This window comes from Chanodichthys erythropterus, chromosome 15, assembly GCF_024489055.1.
Source record: "Chanodichthys erythropterus isolate Z2021 chromosome 15, ASM2448905v1, whole genome shotgun sequence".
Classification (NCBI taxonomy): Eukaryota; Metazoa; Chordata; class Actinopteri; order Cypriniformes; family Xenocyprididae; genus Chanodichthys; species Chanodichthys erythropterus.
In genome coordinates, this window is record NC_090235.1 from 5,039,204 (window position 1) to 5,055,639 (window position 16,436).

At 42.8% G+C, this 16,436-nt stretch overlaps 1 protein-coding gene across 3 annotated transcripts in view; it reads right to left on the reverse strand.

Annotated features, from left to right (window-relative positions):
- The window catches only part of ash1l (ash1 (absent, small, or homeotic)-like (Drosophila)), a 35,026-nt gene extending 22,246 nt beyond the window's left edge, over positions 1-12,780 (reverse strand). The window contains exons 1-4 of one of the 3 annotated variants that reach the window (XM_067361676.1): positions 12,643-12,780; positions 11,678-11,774; positions 6,442-7,241; positions 1,397-5,792 (exon numbers count right to left, since the gene is read on the reverse strand). In XM_067361676.1, coding sequence (XP_067217777.1) covers positions 1,397-5,792; positions 6,442-7,026 — 4,981 coding nt within the window. In that variant the 5' untranslated portion in view covers positions 7,027-7,241; positions 11,678-11,774; positions 12,643-12,780. Of the gene's footprint in view, positions 1-1,396; positions 5,793-6,441; positions 7,242-11,677; positions 11,775-12,098; positions 12,149-12,219; positions 12,600-12,642 lie in introns of those variants that run through there. The other 2 variants (XM_067361678.1, XM_067361677.1) reach the window with 2 other exon arrangements.
- Positions 12,781-16,436: the final 3,656 nt, after the last annotated feature.

Consider the following 16,436-nt stretch of genomic DNA (forward strand, 5'->3'; position numbering starts at 1 on the left):
CACTGACTAAGCTAAAATCTCAAATTCATGATTAGCTTGTTATCTTTATTTAGAACAAGTTTATTAACAGACTGGGGACCTGAGCATCGTTTCTACAGCATCTATAATCCAATCTATCTCCCCATCTCCTAATGGCCAAATTCTGATGTAGAAGAAAAGAATCGTCCCACAGATTCAGCAAAAAAAGCAGCATCGTCTATTCATGTGTGCAGGGCCTCATTAACTGTGTTCCCTCTATCCTCCATTATCCCTTTAATTAACTTACTCTCAGTCTAACTCACTTTCAACACAGTCTAGTCTATTATGTTCTATTCATCTTATCTTTCCATCAGTCAAACCCATCCTTCCACATCTCTCCATTTCATTGTTTTTTTTTTCTCTGTGCAAGACGAGTTACAAGTCAGAGTTTAATACTTATGGTTACCTCTTTGCTCAAATCACATAATAATGACTGCCTTGGCAAGCACCACTAACTATATATGGGCACCAATTCATCAACTAAAACTTCCTTCCAATCACATCTTATTCACAGCCTTAGTCTTATTTTTTTATCAGTCCTATTTTCCTCTAGCCTTTAATCCTCCTCTTTTACTCTTTCTCATCAGTTTCTTGCTCTCACTGCTACAGTGAATTAATGGTGCCGTCAATGACCGGTGGATGACCTCATGTCCTGAGCTCTAATCCTGGATTACATACTACACTTTGCTATCTCACTAGACCCTCTACGCATTAACACATATACACAAACACACTGCCCATCCATCCCAGCATGACTGAGAGGCTGCACTGTTATAAACTGCTCTGTTTTACCTGGTTCAGTACTGTAACATTTGAGCAGTTGTGTGTATGTGTGAGTGTGAAGAAATTTAGCCATAAAAAGTCTGTATATGCAAGTAGCATATTTGGAATCACACTGCCATTTAAGTGCAGAGGAAATTATGTCACAACTAGTCATTTTGTAGTATACTTGGTAGTATGTATTGTAGGACCTTTAACTACAAGCTTCAGCTTTGACTATTCTTGTATAAACCACTTTATCAATCAATACAGAACACTTGACAGGAAGTACTGAAAACGAATCATAAATTTGCGGCACGCACTGAAGCAAGTGACATCCAATAAAATTTTAGCACAGAATTATGGAGGACGCCGAGGTAAAGCTATATTTGGAGAGTGACTACATTTCACTGCATTAATTCTGCAACCTTCACAATGTCAAACTAAATTTGGGTCACCTCAGCAGGCCCATTCAGTCGGTTGAAAACAACATGTAAAAAATGCAAGGGCATTACTGAACTGAACATGGATGTAATGTAATATTTGCGTGTTATAATTATGGTTTATAGTTCAATAGGCTTCTCAGTATCAGCATTAGCTCTTGAGATTTTTCACTTACCCATCTCTCTCCTCTCTGCAGATGTGGAACGATCCCTTCTCACTGTACGATCCAAACGTGAAAGGCTAGGGCTCTCTGACGTTCCACCTTTTTTGCTCCGACTCCCCTTGAGCGAGGTACGAGATAGTGCAGATGCAAACAAGTTGGTGTGGCTGGTCTCTGCCTCCTCAGTGGGGGAAGCAGCATCTTCCTCATCACTCTCAGAGCACTCCACTGTATTTTGTGCATGTCCTTCAGAGAATACACCAGACCCAGAAAGGGACTGGTTTCTAGAGAGTTTGGAGTAATCAGTATCAGAACTTCCCATCCTAAACCAGGAGTCAACAGGATGATGTCCCCGGCTCGTGTTGCCCAAAGATAGTCGTGAAGGCCCAAGACAAGACAAAGAGGCCTCTTTTCTCTTGTACCGTTCTGCAGAAGATGAGGAGGAAGAGGAAGGAGAGTTGGCAGAAGCTGCCTGTTTGTTAGCACTGGAGTCAGCAGAGCCATCTCGCCCAAACCGGCAGCGCTGCAGAGACTCTACACTCCCTCGCTCCCCTCTTCCAACTCCCAACCCCTCACCTCCTCCACTTCTGCCACCTATGCTACCTACAACTCCACCACCATCATCACCCTCCTCTTCTCCACAGCGATCACGGTGCTTGTGTCTATGCTTGTGTTTGTGGTGCCAGCCAAATGACAGCTCAGACGACATGGCAGGATAGAGTACTGATGACCGACCACCACCTAGATACTCCTGCCTAAGTAGCTTATGTTTCTTCTTGTGAAATTTGGAGGGGTTAAGCAGCAGGTGGGATGGGTGATGATGATGTACATAAGAAGGGGGTGGAGGTGGAGGAAAAGAGGGGGAATGAACATGGTGGGATGGGCCAGAGTGGGGAGCCTGGTGATGGGGGTGGGAGTACAGGGCACTTGCTGGGGTATAACCACGATAGTAGCCAAGTCCCAGTGGGGCAGAAGAGTATGGGACACCATATGAAGGGTGATAGAAACCGCCGCTGGAGAGAGGAAAGCCTAACCCAGGTACAAACGGTACTTCTGATATAGATTCTCTGAGCTTAGGAGGTCGTCCTCTTTTCTTTTTAAGATCTGGCTTACGGACATAATGAAGTGAATCACATGGGTAGGCTGGGTGGGGTGAATAATATCCACTAAAATTTATCCTGAAGATGGTGGGTAAGAGATCTCTATGGAGATAGTGATGGGGTGGTGGATTGGTCCCACCTCCAAGGCTGCTGCTGGCTCTGGCACTTCCCAAGCCAGACCCACGGCCTGGGCCTGCTGCTCCAGCACCCAGACCCAAGCTGCTACCCAAACGAAGTGTAGGTGTGCGATGAGCAATTCGTATATCACTGAGCTGAACACAGATCTCATCTAAATCAGCCAAAAAGTCTGGGTCTTGTCGGCGTGTCCGTAGCTGCAGGTACTTCTTCTTGCGTTTGCGCTTTTGCCTTTTTAGTTTGTCATAGCTAGGGCAGCCATGTCCACGACGCTTGCACTTATGTTTGTGCTTCTCTTTATGTCCAACCAAAGCAGAAGATGGGGCAGCTGGGTGTGGTCTTCTTGGGTCAGGTGATGCCCTCGCTCCAAGTGGGGAGGGTGTAGGTGAGGGACGTTCCAAGAGAACTGAAGAGGAGTGCCTCCTCCTACCTCTTGAAGAAAGCCCCATTCCTGCTCCCATGGCTGGACCTATGACACCAGGCATTAAGAGTCCACTTGCCATACCCTGCGAGACCCCTACACCAGCTAAGCCACTTGCACTACCAGCCTTTTCCCCACGGTCCGAGGTGCTGTTATTGTCTGTTCCAATGCCACTGTCACTGGGTACCGTCTCTTCGCTGTGCGATTCACTGACTGGGGAAGGCGTGGCCTCCTTCAGCTCACTCAGAGGAGCAGGAGACGTGGGCAATAGTGGCCTTGGAGGAGAAAACTTTCGATAATGGTAATGTTGCCGGTAGTGGTGGTGGTGATGGTGGTAACCCCGGCAAGAAGACTTCTTCTGAGACGGGTGAGCTGTGGATGATGTGGAGCCTCCTACAGTGCGAGCAGAGGGGGCTGAAAAAGTAGGTGGGGGAAAGGAGAATGAGTGGTGGCTCTGATGGGAATGGCTGCAGTGAGGGTGGGATGGGAAATGCACCGAGCCAGGCTCAACAAAGCTAGCATCACTAATGGGACTTTGACCTCCACTTGACTGTGAGAGTGATGGGGAAGGGAACACCTCAGACGGAGGCAACTGGTGTTGCTGGTTTTGTAAGGTTTGTGACGGATGATGATGGAGTGGGGAAGAAGTGTTTGGTGACAAGAACGGTTCTGGAGGGGGTGTGGGGGCACCTGGGGAGAGATTAGCTGATGATTTTGGCTTACGACCCCTCCTTTTACCCATATATATTGTCCCCTTTTTGCTAACATTGATCTGGGGCCCTAATTTTCCCCCAAATGTAGCAGCAAGTGACGACAGAGACTGTGGTTTTGTAGCAGCCGGAGCTCCTGGTGGCCCACTGTTTCTGGAGCCTTCCTGCTCAGTCCCTGGTTTCGGCCCAAGCAGTATTTGACTGAGGAGCCTCTTCCGTTTTACTGTCTTCATTTTATTGATTTTGCCTATGATCGTCTTCATGATGAGCTGCCCATTGCCCTTATTACGAAAAGGTTTTTCACCTACTGAAGCATCCCCTGATTCAGGAGCAAGTGTTGGGGGCTGGGTTTCTTGAGGAAGGGTTGGAGGCAAGCGCTTGGGGCGCCCTCGCTTTCTTGCCATGGGTTTAGGTGGATTGAAGTCCACTTCAGGGTGCAAAACAGGGGGATCCTGCTCTTCTTTAGATTTGAGCAAACTGGAGTAGACTTTTGAGGGTGCCAGTTTGTTTGGGGTGCGGCCACGTGCTGGGGCATCTAACCGGGGCATTTTGTTCTTGGGTCGTCCCCTCTTCTTGGGTGAAGATTCAAAAAGTTCGGAAACAACAGGGGGCATAAGATTAGAATTGGGAGGTCGTCCCACAGGACGCCGAACAGGGGACAGGGAGGAAAGTCCTGAGGGCACTGGTGTGGCGAGTTTCTGATGATTAGAAGCAGCCTCAAGTAAAGACTTGTGGGTTCGATTCACCGCCTTCGTCCAGCGAGGTCGCCGTCCTCGCCGCTTTTTAAGAGGCTTTGAATCCTGCTCAGTTGGTGATGCAGGAGATACAGCCCCAGTGTCATCGCATAGTGGTAATGGGCTCATGCTGGCACCAGAAGGGTATGAAGGTGAAATAGTGCATTTGGTGGACTCAGCAGGACTTGGTACCCCACTAACGCGACTTTCCTGATTGGGACTACGTTTGACTGGGCTTGAGCTCTCACTGTGCTTACTCCTCTCACTTCGAGAAGCTGACAAAGAACACCTTTCTTTACCATCTTGCTTCCCTGGCATGGCGGGAGTGGAGCCCTTACTTAAATCTCTGGGACAGTCTGTGTCTTTGTCTCGGTCACGCTCTTTGTCTTTCTCAGTAAACTCCTCTATTCGGGAGGGGCTTGCTCTAGGGTGTGAGGCTAGGGACCCTGGCAAACCTATGTGACATCCTGTACTTCCTATTCTCTCTAAGGAGGATGAGGATGAAGAAGAGGAAAATGTTGGTGATGAAAGAGAAGCCGAGGAGGAAGAATGAGATGGGCAGTGCCCAAGACGAGATTGAGATTTCATTCCATTGGTGGTACTGTTGTCAGTGCTATCATTTGTGGATGTCGTTGTCAAACGACTACTGTTTTGAGACAGAGCAGTGGTGGTGGTGGTGGTGGTTGTGCTGCTGTTGCTACTGGTGACACCTTTTGAAAGTCCATCTGATTCCTCTTTTCTAGAGGTGCCAGAAAATTTTTCCAGAATACTGTCTTTGTTTTTGGACCCATATGGGCGACCTGGGGGCCGTGAAACAGGTGGTGGTGGAGCAAGGTGCGCCGCCCTGGAATAGGTGTTCCTATTGGCCATAGCCCTTTCAGGGCGCTGCAGATTAGAAATTAAAGGAGGCGAGCTACTGTGTGCTGGAGCTGGCGACACCTTCCGGGCTTTCGGCTTTGGGCACTTTGAAGGTGGGCATGTAGCTATGAGCTGAGCAAGCTTCTCAGTCACAGTAGGGGTACCCCAGGCAGAAATTCCTCTTTCTTGTTCCTTTTGCCCCTCAGAAAAATTGTACTGAGAAGATTTTAAGATCCCATCTGTTTTGGGGTCTTGTTGCGATGTGGCAGCTGGGGGCATTATTGGTGGTGATGGGGCAGGGGCAGAGTTGGTTTGTGGAACATGGTTTTTCTTTCCAGTGGAGTGCGATTTGCTTTCTGTCGTGGGGCGATGAAGGTTAAGGGGTCTCTCTGAAGAAGCAACAGATTTTACATCAGCTTTTCCCTCTGTCTTACAGGCAAGTTTTGGAGGACCCTATACGTATATAAAGAAGGAAAAACTGAGTCACAGAAACACTGTTACATACATTTAAATCAATGTAATATGGAAAATCATGAAACAAAGAAATTATGATGCATTATTAACTGTGCTGGATTTCTCCTAAATATTAACAAGTAATTTGATGTTTTATGCCACTAAAATTCCTGTTCATTGTTTGAATCTTGGACCATTATTACCGTTTTTTTTCCTTTAAATCAATAGCAGAGAGAGATGGGAGAAGGAAGGGAAGACGCGTGTGAAATGCAGAAAGAGAAATAGGGATAAAAAGACATTAAGACATTAACAAAATCTAAGAGTGAACAACAAAGTACTCTGGGTCAGACAGAAAATCATAGTTAACAGACAAATGAGGAAAAGGAAAAAACAAAAGAGAATTTAAGTATTTGGGTGACTGAAAGAGAGAAGAGTGAGAAAGAAAATGTGGCAAGATGTGCAAAGCTTATTTATCTGATGAAACCACGTTAGCTTAGTGAAAGGAAAGTGGAGTGAGATGGATATTTGAGTTTGTCTATCCCTTCTCCCTGTTGGTTTGGTGTATTGGATGCTTGTTATGTAATTTCAGCTAGTCTCATTCTTTCTTAGACATCTAAGAAATGCTGCGTGAGAAGTTAAACAACCTTACCCTTTTTGCTGGAGCACTTCCATTCACAGGAGTGACTGGGCTGGTGGAAACAGGAGGAGGAGGAAGAGAAGGTGAGGGAGATGTAGCAGCAGGAGCAGTAGACGATAGAGGTGCTCCTCGATTGACAGAGGGGCTTTTCTCTCCTTCTTTTCCATGACTTGGGCTAGAAGTGTGGCTGCTCCCATCACTAGCTCCAGCCCCACGATTAACACGCCCTCCGCCTCTGCCTCCACTGTGCCTTACAGTGGCTCGGAAGGCTGGCCGACAAACATAGTTCTCAAGAATCTTAGGAGGCTTCTTCATGCGTTTGGCCTGCAGGCCTATTTTGAGCTTGACGTTGCCCTCAGAGTAACTGGTTTCTTTAACTGAGAACTGTGTGGGTTGCTGCTGTTGTTGCTGGTCACTAGTCCCACTTTCAGCACCACAAGTTTCACTCTGTGCTCCATCTCTTGGTTTCTCTCGTTTCTTCTTCTCCTCTTCATCATCCTTCTTTCCTCCTACTCCTTCTTTCTCACGTTCTGCTGGGGGGGCATTGGCAGGGAGTGGAGGTGGCGTAGAGGGCCCCCCCTGTGTCCTCTGATCCATTGGTGATTTGGGGAACAAGGGGGGCTTGAGTGGGACAGGATGTTCTCACTCGCTGGTATAGGTAGGTACAGGAGGACTTTGCAGATGTCAGGTTGGAGAAAGGAAGTTGAATGGAGGGGAAGGGGAAGGGGGGTGTAGCAGAGGTTGGAAATAAATCCTTGTTGGGTTGAAGCAATGTCGTCCCTTGCCAAGTGCCCAGCCCTCTCACCTTCAAACTGTGGAGATAAAAACAGAGGGGGTGTTATGACCAAAAGACAAATTAGCCACACTTCTAAGACAGCCTTAACCTTTAATTTAATTATTAACACAGAATGGCTTTGCAAACATGGATCACTACCACCACAAATACGACTTCAAATGATCAAACTAAGGACAAAGAAAGGCTAGACAGCTGCAATACACTAATATCCGAAATCTGCCTCAGACTTTTGATTATAGATGGTACTGAATGATAACCAATGTGGCCAGAGAGTAAACTGACTTACACAAATGCATTTGTTTCATTCATAAGGTGATTTTTTTTTTGATAGTTCTGCATTTTGTTGTACAAGTAAACACGCAATGTTTCATTTCAAGAAGGCTTATTAACTTTTTTTTTTTGTCATTTTTGGAGTTCAACCCCAGTCCCTTTATGGGCAAGACCTTTTTGCAAAACATCACTTTGTGTGCCATCTAAGAAACAAGTCATAAAGATATGAAATTATTTCAGAATATTAATTTTTGTGTGAGCCAGCCTTTTACTATAACTATCAACATCTGGACAGGAGGATCAGTCATTTAAAACTTCCAAGCTGTATATTTTACAAACAATTAACAATCCTTTTTACAATCCTGTGTAAAAGCATTTCTAATAAACTGACCTGGATTATAAAAAGACAGAAAAACTTTATTGGAATAAAAAAAAAAAAAGTACTGGGGGCTTGATAAAAGTAACCTTATGCCCCTGACACGCCTCCAAAACAAAAGCCCACTCAGTAATTTAGTACCACGCTAGCCACAGGTGCTTTCTGAGGGTCAAGTCATTGGGAGGCGAGTCCGAGCGGTGACCTCAGCATAAAAGGCCCTCTGGGAGACAGAGGATCCAGTCGCCTTTTCGAGCCCTTTTTATGACTTTGAGTCAGAAAAGCAAAGAGAGTGAATGAAAGACCAGGAAAGAAAAGGAAAAAGAGAGGGCAGAACGACAGAAGCGGACAGTTTCTTTATGCCCCACTGAGAGTGATGGTTTAAAGATTACACAAGTCTGTTAAGAACACCTAGGTCACTGGAACGCTACATGTACGGTTACAGCCGTTTAGAGCTCGGCACAAGAAAAAGCACAGAAAGCCGTTTTATGGAGTGTTGTTTCATTAGTGGTGGTCTTTTATATTGAGAGAGTTGTTTTCTGTGAAATCACCACAACTATGAACTGGCTACAGAACTTGGAGTCCTGCCTTCCTTCTCTCTACTCCGACTTTACTATGTTTACTATAATTACTCACCCCATTTCACTTAAACACGCCCTTTCTCTTCCATTCGCCCTTTCGCGTTTCACACATGGTTATCCAAAAATCACACCTCTCTTGTTCTCTGTCCGACCTACCCTTTCACCCCATTCTGTCACTCTCTTCGTTCTCTCACTCATTCAGTCTCCCTCTAACACTCACTTGGAAATCTAACAGTACAGCGGTCAAACTAGAGCCGTTGTGCTTCTGCTAATCGAAAACACATTTCCCTAGCGCTCCCTCCCTCCGTCTTTTTTCCCTGGTCCGTCCCTCCCTTAGTGACAATCATTCCCCTATTTCCTCAGCGCTCTGGGTCGTACTCCGCTTCTCGTTACTGTGTTATTCCCTCTCTTGTCCCTCCTCTCTTTGCGGAGAAGATGCCAAAAATAAATGCTACCTTGTATTGTAAAATGGCTGCAGGAAAAGTCTTGAGGGAAAGCTGGAAAGAATTGCAGCAAGCTATCGTTTGCTAATAATCCAACACTTTTACATCTATGCATCTGATGCAATAGGAATCGAAGCCATGCTATTGCCGTTGCAAGCGTCATACTCTACCAGTTGAGCTACCAGAACAAAATAAATACAACTAAACTAAAACACTTTGTTTTTGTTTACAGTGGTCGTGTTACAAAGACTACACTAGTCTTACACTAGTCACTAGTAATTAATTACTATATTAATAACAATGTTAACTATGCATTATTACAAGCACTAACAAAAATTACACACCAAGTATGTGTAGTTTTCAGTTATTTATGGAAGTACATGGAAACATGAACAATAAAATAAAGTGTGACCAAATAAAGGAATTTTTCTCAGTGCAGCAAACCGAATTTATCAACGAACAAAAATTAAACTCTGAAATCATCAATTCCTCTGCTTCCTCCTTCCTTCATGCTCTTTCAGCACCTGTCATTCATGACTCTTTAATCTGTGCTTGTTTTGGCAGCATAGAGATATAATATACTAACTCAGTTTATTTAGACAGCCTTTTTTCTACTATGAAATTATGTGCCCTCGTTTATTCTATGAGCACTGAAAGCCACAACCTCCAGTCAGCCAAAACACACTGCAGGACAAATTGGGAGACAGTGGAGCAGTTGAAGTTTGAGAGATTTAGTGAGTCTGAGGGTAACTAGATTGCAAGGAGAAAAAACTCTGGCAAACAGCTTCTAAAAAATATTTAAAAATATGGTGTAGAGGACTTACAGCAAACAATTAGCATCTCCTCTCATTTCTCACTCTTCCTTTTGCATGAAGTTATACTTTGTCTTCTTTTTTCCAAAACCGGCTTTAAAGCTAATATTTGCATATTAGAGTTGCGATGAAACTGAAGTAGCAACAGAACTTTTCTTTCGTATTGTGACGTACATCTGAGGTAAACAGATTATCGAAAAGTTATATCAGCGTGTCGAATCAGCGGTTCAGAGCGCCAAAGTCACGTGATTTCAGCAGTTTGACATGATCCGAATCATGATACGACACGCTGATTCATTATGCTCCGAAGCTTTCTGAAGTGTTTTGAAATCGGCCATCACTATATAAGTCATTATTTGTTTTTTTTTTGGTGCACCAAAAATATTCCCATCACTTTATAATATTAATATTGAACCACTGTACTCACATGAACTGATTTAAATATGTTTTTAGTACATTAATGGATCTTGAGAGAGGAAATGTCATTGCTGGCTAGGGCTGGGAGATATATTGCATGCGATTGTCATGCGCATTTCGTCAGTAAAGCCGGTTCCCTGATTACCGCTAAATCGCCATCACCTGCTTTCAATTGGAGCGGTATTTAATAGACAGAGCCGTAGGTCACTGATAAGCTACGCAATATCGCGTTCATTATCAAAGGCGATTCATCTGCGAGAATGAATGCGATATTGCGTAGCTTGCCAGTGATCTACGGTTCTGTGTATTAAATGTCGCTCCATTTGAAAGCAGGTGATGGGGATTTAGCGGTAATCAGGGAACCGGCTTTACTGACGAAATGCGCGTGACAATCGTATGCGATATATCGCCCAGCCCTATTGCTGGCTATGCAGGCCTCACTGAGCCATCGGATTTCAACAAAAATATCTTCATTTGTGTTCTGAAGATGAACAAAGGTCAAGGAACGGCATAAGGGTGAGTAATAAATTATATTATTTTCATTTTTGGGTGAACTAACCCTTTAATAGACTTATTATTATCTCAGTTAGTACATTTAAACACTTAATCCACACTTGTATGAATGTCATTGCATTACAAAACAATATCCAACCAAGCGGCATCAGCAAACAAATGATGTCTAGACTTTTTCTTAGAATTAAGTTAACTTTACTTATCTAGACATCTTTGCGATTATTTTACTGTAACTGGTCTCAAAGTGATTTTTTTAAGAGTAGTTTATCACATCAACTATGAATGAACATATTTCACTCACAACAATAAGAAAGTGTCTACATAATTTTGAATTTGAATCTGTTTTTTTTTTAATGCAGTTTTTTTTTCTAATTCTCATCTAATACAATATTCATACATTTGTAGGTGCATTTGTAAGATATATATATCTACTACAACATACTGCTCGCAACTTAGCATCAGATGCAAGGACCGCAAAACGAAACTGAAATTCTCGAAGCATTGGGATCTGCACTCATAAAACAGAATGCTTCTTAGCTCAATCTCTTCCGATCCTGAAATCACGGCTATCCACTCAAACAGCACTCAATCAGCGGGAAGCTTAGTACTGGTTTCCTTGACAGCGGAGTCAGAGGTCAAAGGTTGTTTAGAGGCTCCAGACACCACTTTCTACTCTTTCCTGCACTACTCAAACATCTGCTCCAATGGGAAAAATATAACCAAGCAAAGGCGCGCGCAATTTGCACGTGCAATGAACCCTATTGTAAGCGAGGTTAACTGAGGATGATCTCGCATGTGCTACTGGAGGTTCATTTCTATAAAACACGTAAAATAAGAACTCATTCTAAATGAATGAATGCTTCCTAAACAGCATTACGTTCTGGCTACAACAAACAAACAAAGCTTGCGAGTTACGCGTCAAAATACTGCATCTTCCTCACTTGTTTTGACAGATGACGTCCAAATAAACAAACTACCTGGATTAGACCATTTATTAATTATTTGCAGTTAGAATGCAGAATAAATTATTAACAATTACTCACCTTGATAGCGGTCCAGAACTGCGTTCACATAATTTGCGATCAAAATCCTCCCTTCGTACGCAACAGCATGGTCGCTTGGATATTTATCTTGAAATTGCTGATGTGCCCAAAAAAAAAAAAAGCAAAAGGAAAAACGGTCACATTTCAAGGGAGAACATTCCAACCAATGCATGGCATAACAAAATATTTGTCTAAGTCTGTAAATCCAGTCACCCCTCAAAAATGAGCTGTAACGATATTTATCTACGTGAGGCGCACTGGTCACGGTTTATGATCCTAATATAGCTAGCATAGCTCGTTAGCAAAGAGCATATCTTGAGCTTAACCTTACATTACTGTACATGTCAAAAACTAGACTGTATGAAACAATAATAGCAAGTTATTAGACTGAGACTCTTACTACAACGGGATGTCAAAATACCTTGCTGCCATTGCAATTTTGTAAGACACATGTCTGTGAGCAAGGTAAGTTCATCGCGGCTATAACCCCACGTATACAACGTCAACGGTCATACAATTCACGTCTCTGTGTTGTTTACTACCTCTCAAATGAGTGAATTCACACCAGGTAATTGGTACCACTAAACCCACACTCTAATGAAACGCCTGATCTGTCCTGTCAGGCACATTTACTGGTATGGCTAGCTAAACCCCCGCGATCCGTCCACACGACTGGTAATGTAACGAAGCAGCCGCTGTTGGTGTGGATCAGATTAGTAAAGTGTTCCCTTCTCGCCCCGGCCGTCAATAAAAATCCAACAATAGCGTATAAACATCCTCGGGAGGACCAAAAGAAGCGGAATACAAAAATCTAACCCTCTTCGGGATGAGCCTTGCACGGGTTATTAAAAACACGAACTGTCAACAAAATGGCGGCTGCTGCGCTGAATCAACAGAGGACCCGAAATGGATCTCTCCCTCAAATTCTTCGCCCTCTCCCTCGTCTTCTGTGCAACGCTCGTTACCCGTGATAATCTGATATGTCGCCCGAATCCTTCTCCGGGTCCGCGTTAGTCGAGCTCAGACGCGTCGGAATGGGCCTCTCTCGTTAATCGGGCCTCCATGTCTGCTAAGCCCGTATCGTTTCTGTCAGTACACCACGGGCATTCTCACAGTCAGAGCGGGAGGGAGGAGAGCGGAGGAAAGGAGGGGGGACGGGGGAGAAGGGAGGGGAGTCGAGGGCAGTTGTCGAAGGCTGTTCGACACTTTCTCCCTGCTCAATTGTACGGGGCATATTCAGTTACACACTTTTTAACAAAATACGGGATATATTTGTTTTCCTCAGATGGAAATGTAGAGCAATTTCACTTTAAATATTGAATCGCGAAAAGGACGTTCATTTCAAAACGATTTCTGACTCCTGAAAAGGTGTTGGTGTCGTAGTACGCTCGTGGCAGTGTTTACCCACAGTGAAATATCGAGACTCCCTTGGGAATCGTAGCCGTGAGGTGGGTTGTGAAATTGTAAGTGAGTGAAATCCATCATTAGGAGTCCAGCAACTAATCGGTGCGAATGGACCATAGGAAATAAGCCAGCTGGAAAACTTCCGGTGAAATGTCACTTGTTGGTGTTCTTCAATGTCCTGAAGCAGCTTTAACAGCATCAATAGTGTAATACTTAGTTTATAATCAGAATATAGTCACTTAAATAGTCAGGCCTAGCATTAATTTAGTTATTAAAAAAATAAGACGACATAAAAAAAAGACACGTCCATCAGTTTCTCCTTGGCAAAATTCAATTTGACCATCAGTTTTTACATTTTCTTGTGAAAAAAAGCATAAACACGCTGTAAATTAAAGATTTATTATTCACATTAGTCATATTAAAGGTGCTCTAAGTGATCTCATGCATTTTTAGGCCAAAACTTTTTTTGTCACATACAGCAAACATCTCCTCACTATCCGCTAGCTGCCTGTCTCCTGAACACACTGTAAAAAAACCGCGGTCTCTGTAGTCGCCACAAGGTCTGAAAACGGCAATAAAAACAAACTGGTGCAGTCTGGACCACGAATCATAATAAACACGCTCCAGCCAATAACTGACAATAATGATTTTAAATGCGCGTTCATGACTGTTTCAGGAAGCACGGAGGGGAGGGGGAGGGGGAAGAGAAGGGAGGGTCTAGCCTCTGTTTTGTTTGACAACACTTCGAACATCAGCAGGAAGTTACTCCACCCAGGATCACTTAGAGCACCTTTAATTGAATACAATGTTAGTTTTCACAAGTGTGTTTAAATCACTGAGCTTGCACTGACTGACAGCTTCAGTGATTATAAAGGGAGTGCGCGGTGCTCGCTTTCTGTGTAATTCATTCACAAGAAAAGTTATTGTTTTTCATGAGATTTTGTGAGTACTTAATACTTCACCTTGACAAAATGTATTTTTAAACTTTGTGATTTTATAATGTTTAATATTTATTCAAAAGCAAAGCTGAGTGGAAAAAAAATATTAAAGGAAATGGCTAATATGAGCTCCTCTGCCTCCATCTGCTGGTTATAGAGGTAATTAAAAGTGGTTTCCATCAATGTATTTCCTACATCTTGAAACGTTCTGTTTTACAAATGGGGACAATCTTAGAAGGATGAACACTGTTTTTTAATCACATTGAAAATAACATTTGAAGTGCTGAAAAAATATTGTGTGTGTCCAATTACAGACACCATGTTTCTCCTTCCAATATTCACAATAGCGTCTTTATTGCAATCAATAAAAGTGGTTTACTGGCAAATAAAATATTAAAATATATAAACATTAAAATTTAAATACAGCATTAAAAAGTCAAACACTGATGTTTTTTTTGTCGATGTACAGCAAGTACAGAACGACAGCTAACAGTTCACAAGAAATGCCCAAGCTGGAAGTAACTGTGTATATGGTCAATTGTTCTCTTCTTTTTTATTTTTTTATTTATTTTTTTCTTTCTGTGGGGGGGGTTGCATCATTTATCACCTGAAAAAATAATTCTGAAAGTGATTCAAGTGATGTTTATACACTAAATGAATAAACAAGACTTTCAGTTGTGAATTACCTTTTTAACAAGTCAGTTCAGTAAATTATTCAATGACTCACAAAACACACTCAGTTGACGCCACCTACTGGTGTAACAAAGTAATACAGAAACTGAACAAATCTTACTACTGAACAAATCTTTTTAGTTGATAAATTCAAGAGAGTCACTGTGATTAATCAAAATCCTAACCACTATTGCGAAAAGGGCATCAATTACAGCCATTTCTGGATCCTGTTGTGTCATGTCAGTGTTTAACCACAGTGAAATAGTGAGACTCTCTAGGGTATTAGCTGTGGAGGATTGTGTAACTATAAGTGGGCATAATTCACAATTATTAGAGCAACAATGACATAGAGCAGACCTGAATTCTTTTTCTTTTTCTATTTTTTTGACCTTTTACTCCATCTATCCACACAAACTCCCTTTGAACTTTTGGATAAAGCTTGGAAGAGCCACATACAGTGGGTATGGAAAGTATTCAGACCCCCTTACATTTTTCACTCTTTGTTATATTGCAGCCATTTGCTAAAATCATTTAAGTTCATTTTTTCCCTCATTAATGTACACACAACACCCCATATTGACAGAAAAACACAGAATTGTTGACATTTTTGCAGATTTATTAAAAAAGAAAACCTGAAATATCACATGGTCCTAAGTATTCAGACCCTTTGTTGTGACACTCATATATTTAACTCAGGTGCTGTCCATTTCTTCTGATCATCCTTGAGATGGTTCTACACCTTCATTTGAGTCCAGCTGTGTTTGATTATACTGATTGGACTTGATTAGGAAAGCCACACACCTGTCTATATAAGACCTTACAGCTCACAGTGCATGTCAGAGCAAATGAGAATCATGAGGTCAAAGGAACTGCCTGAAGAGAACAGAGACAGAATTGTGGCAAGGCACAGATCGGTCCAAGGTTACAAAAAAATTCTGCTGCACTAAAGGTTCCTAAGAGCACAGTGGCCTCCATAATCCTTAAATGGAAGACGTTTTGGATGACCAGAAGAGGCCATCCGGCCAAACTGAGCTATTGGGGGAGAAGAGCCTTGGTAAGAGAGGTAAAGAAGAACCCAAAGATCACTGTGGCTGAGCTCCAGAGATGCAGTCGGGAGAAAGTTGTAGAAAGTCAATCATCACTGCAGCCCTCCACTAGTCGGGGCTTTATGGCAGAGTGTTACCTTCCAACAAGACAGTGACCCTAAGCACACAGCTAAAATAACGAAGGAGTGGCTTCACAACAACTCCATGACTGTTCTTGAATGGCCCAGCCAGAGCCCTGACTTAAACCTAATTGAGCATCTCTGGAGAGACCTAAAAATGGCTGTCCACCACAGAACTGGAGAGGATCTGCAAGGAGGAATGGCAGAGGATCCCCAAATCCAGGTTTGAAAAACTTGTTGCATCTTTCCCAAAAAGACTCATGGCTGTATTAGATCAAAAGGGTGCTTCTACTAAATACTGAGCAAAGGGTCTGAATACTTAGGACCATGTGATATTTCAGTTTTTCTTTTTTAATAAATCTGCAAAAATGTCAATAATTCTGTGTTTTTCTGTCAATATGGGGTGCTGTGTGTACATTAATGAGGAAAAAAAAATGAACTTAAATGATTTTAGCAAATGGCTGCAATATAACAAAGAGTGAAAAATTTAAGGGGGTCTGAATACTTTCCATACCCACTGTAGGATGGTAAAATATCTTCAGTTGCATAAACCATATGGTTATTTTTTGACATTGATCTA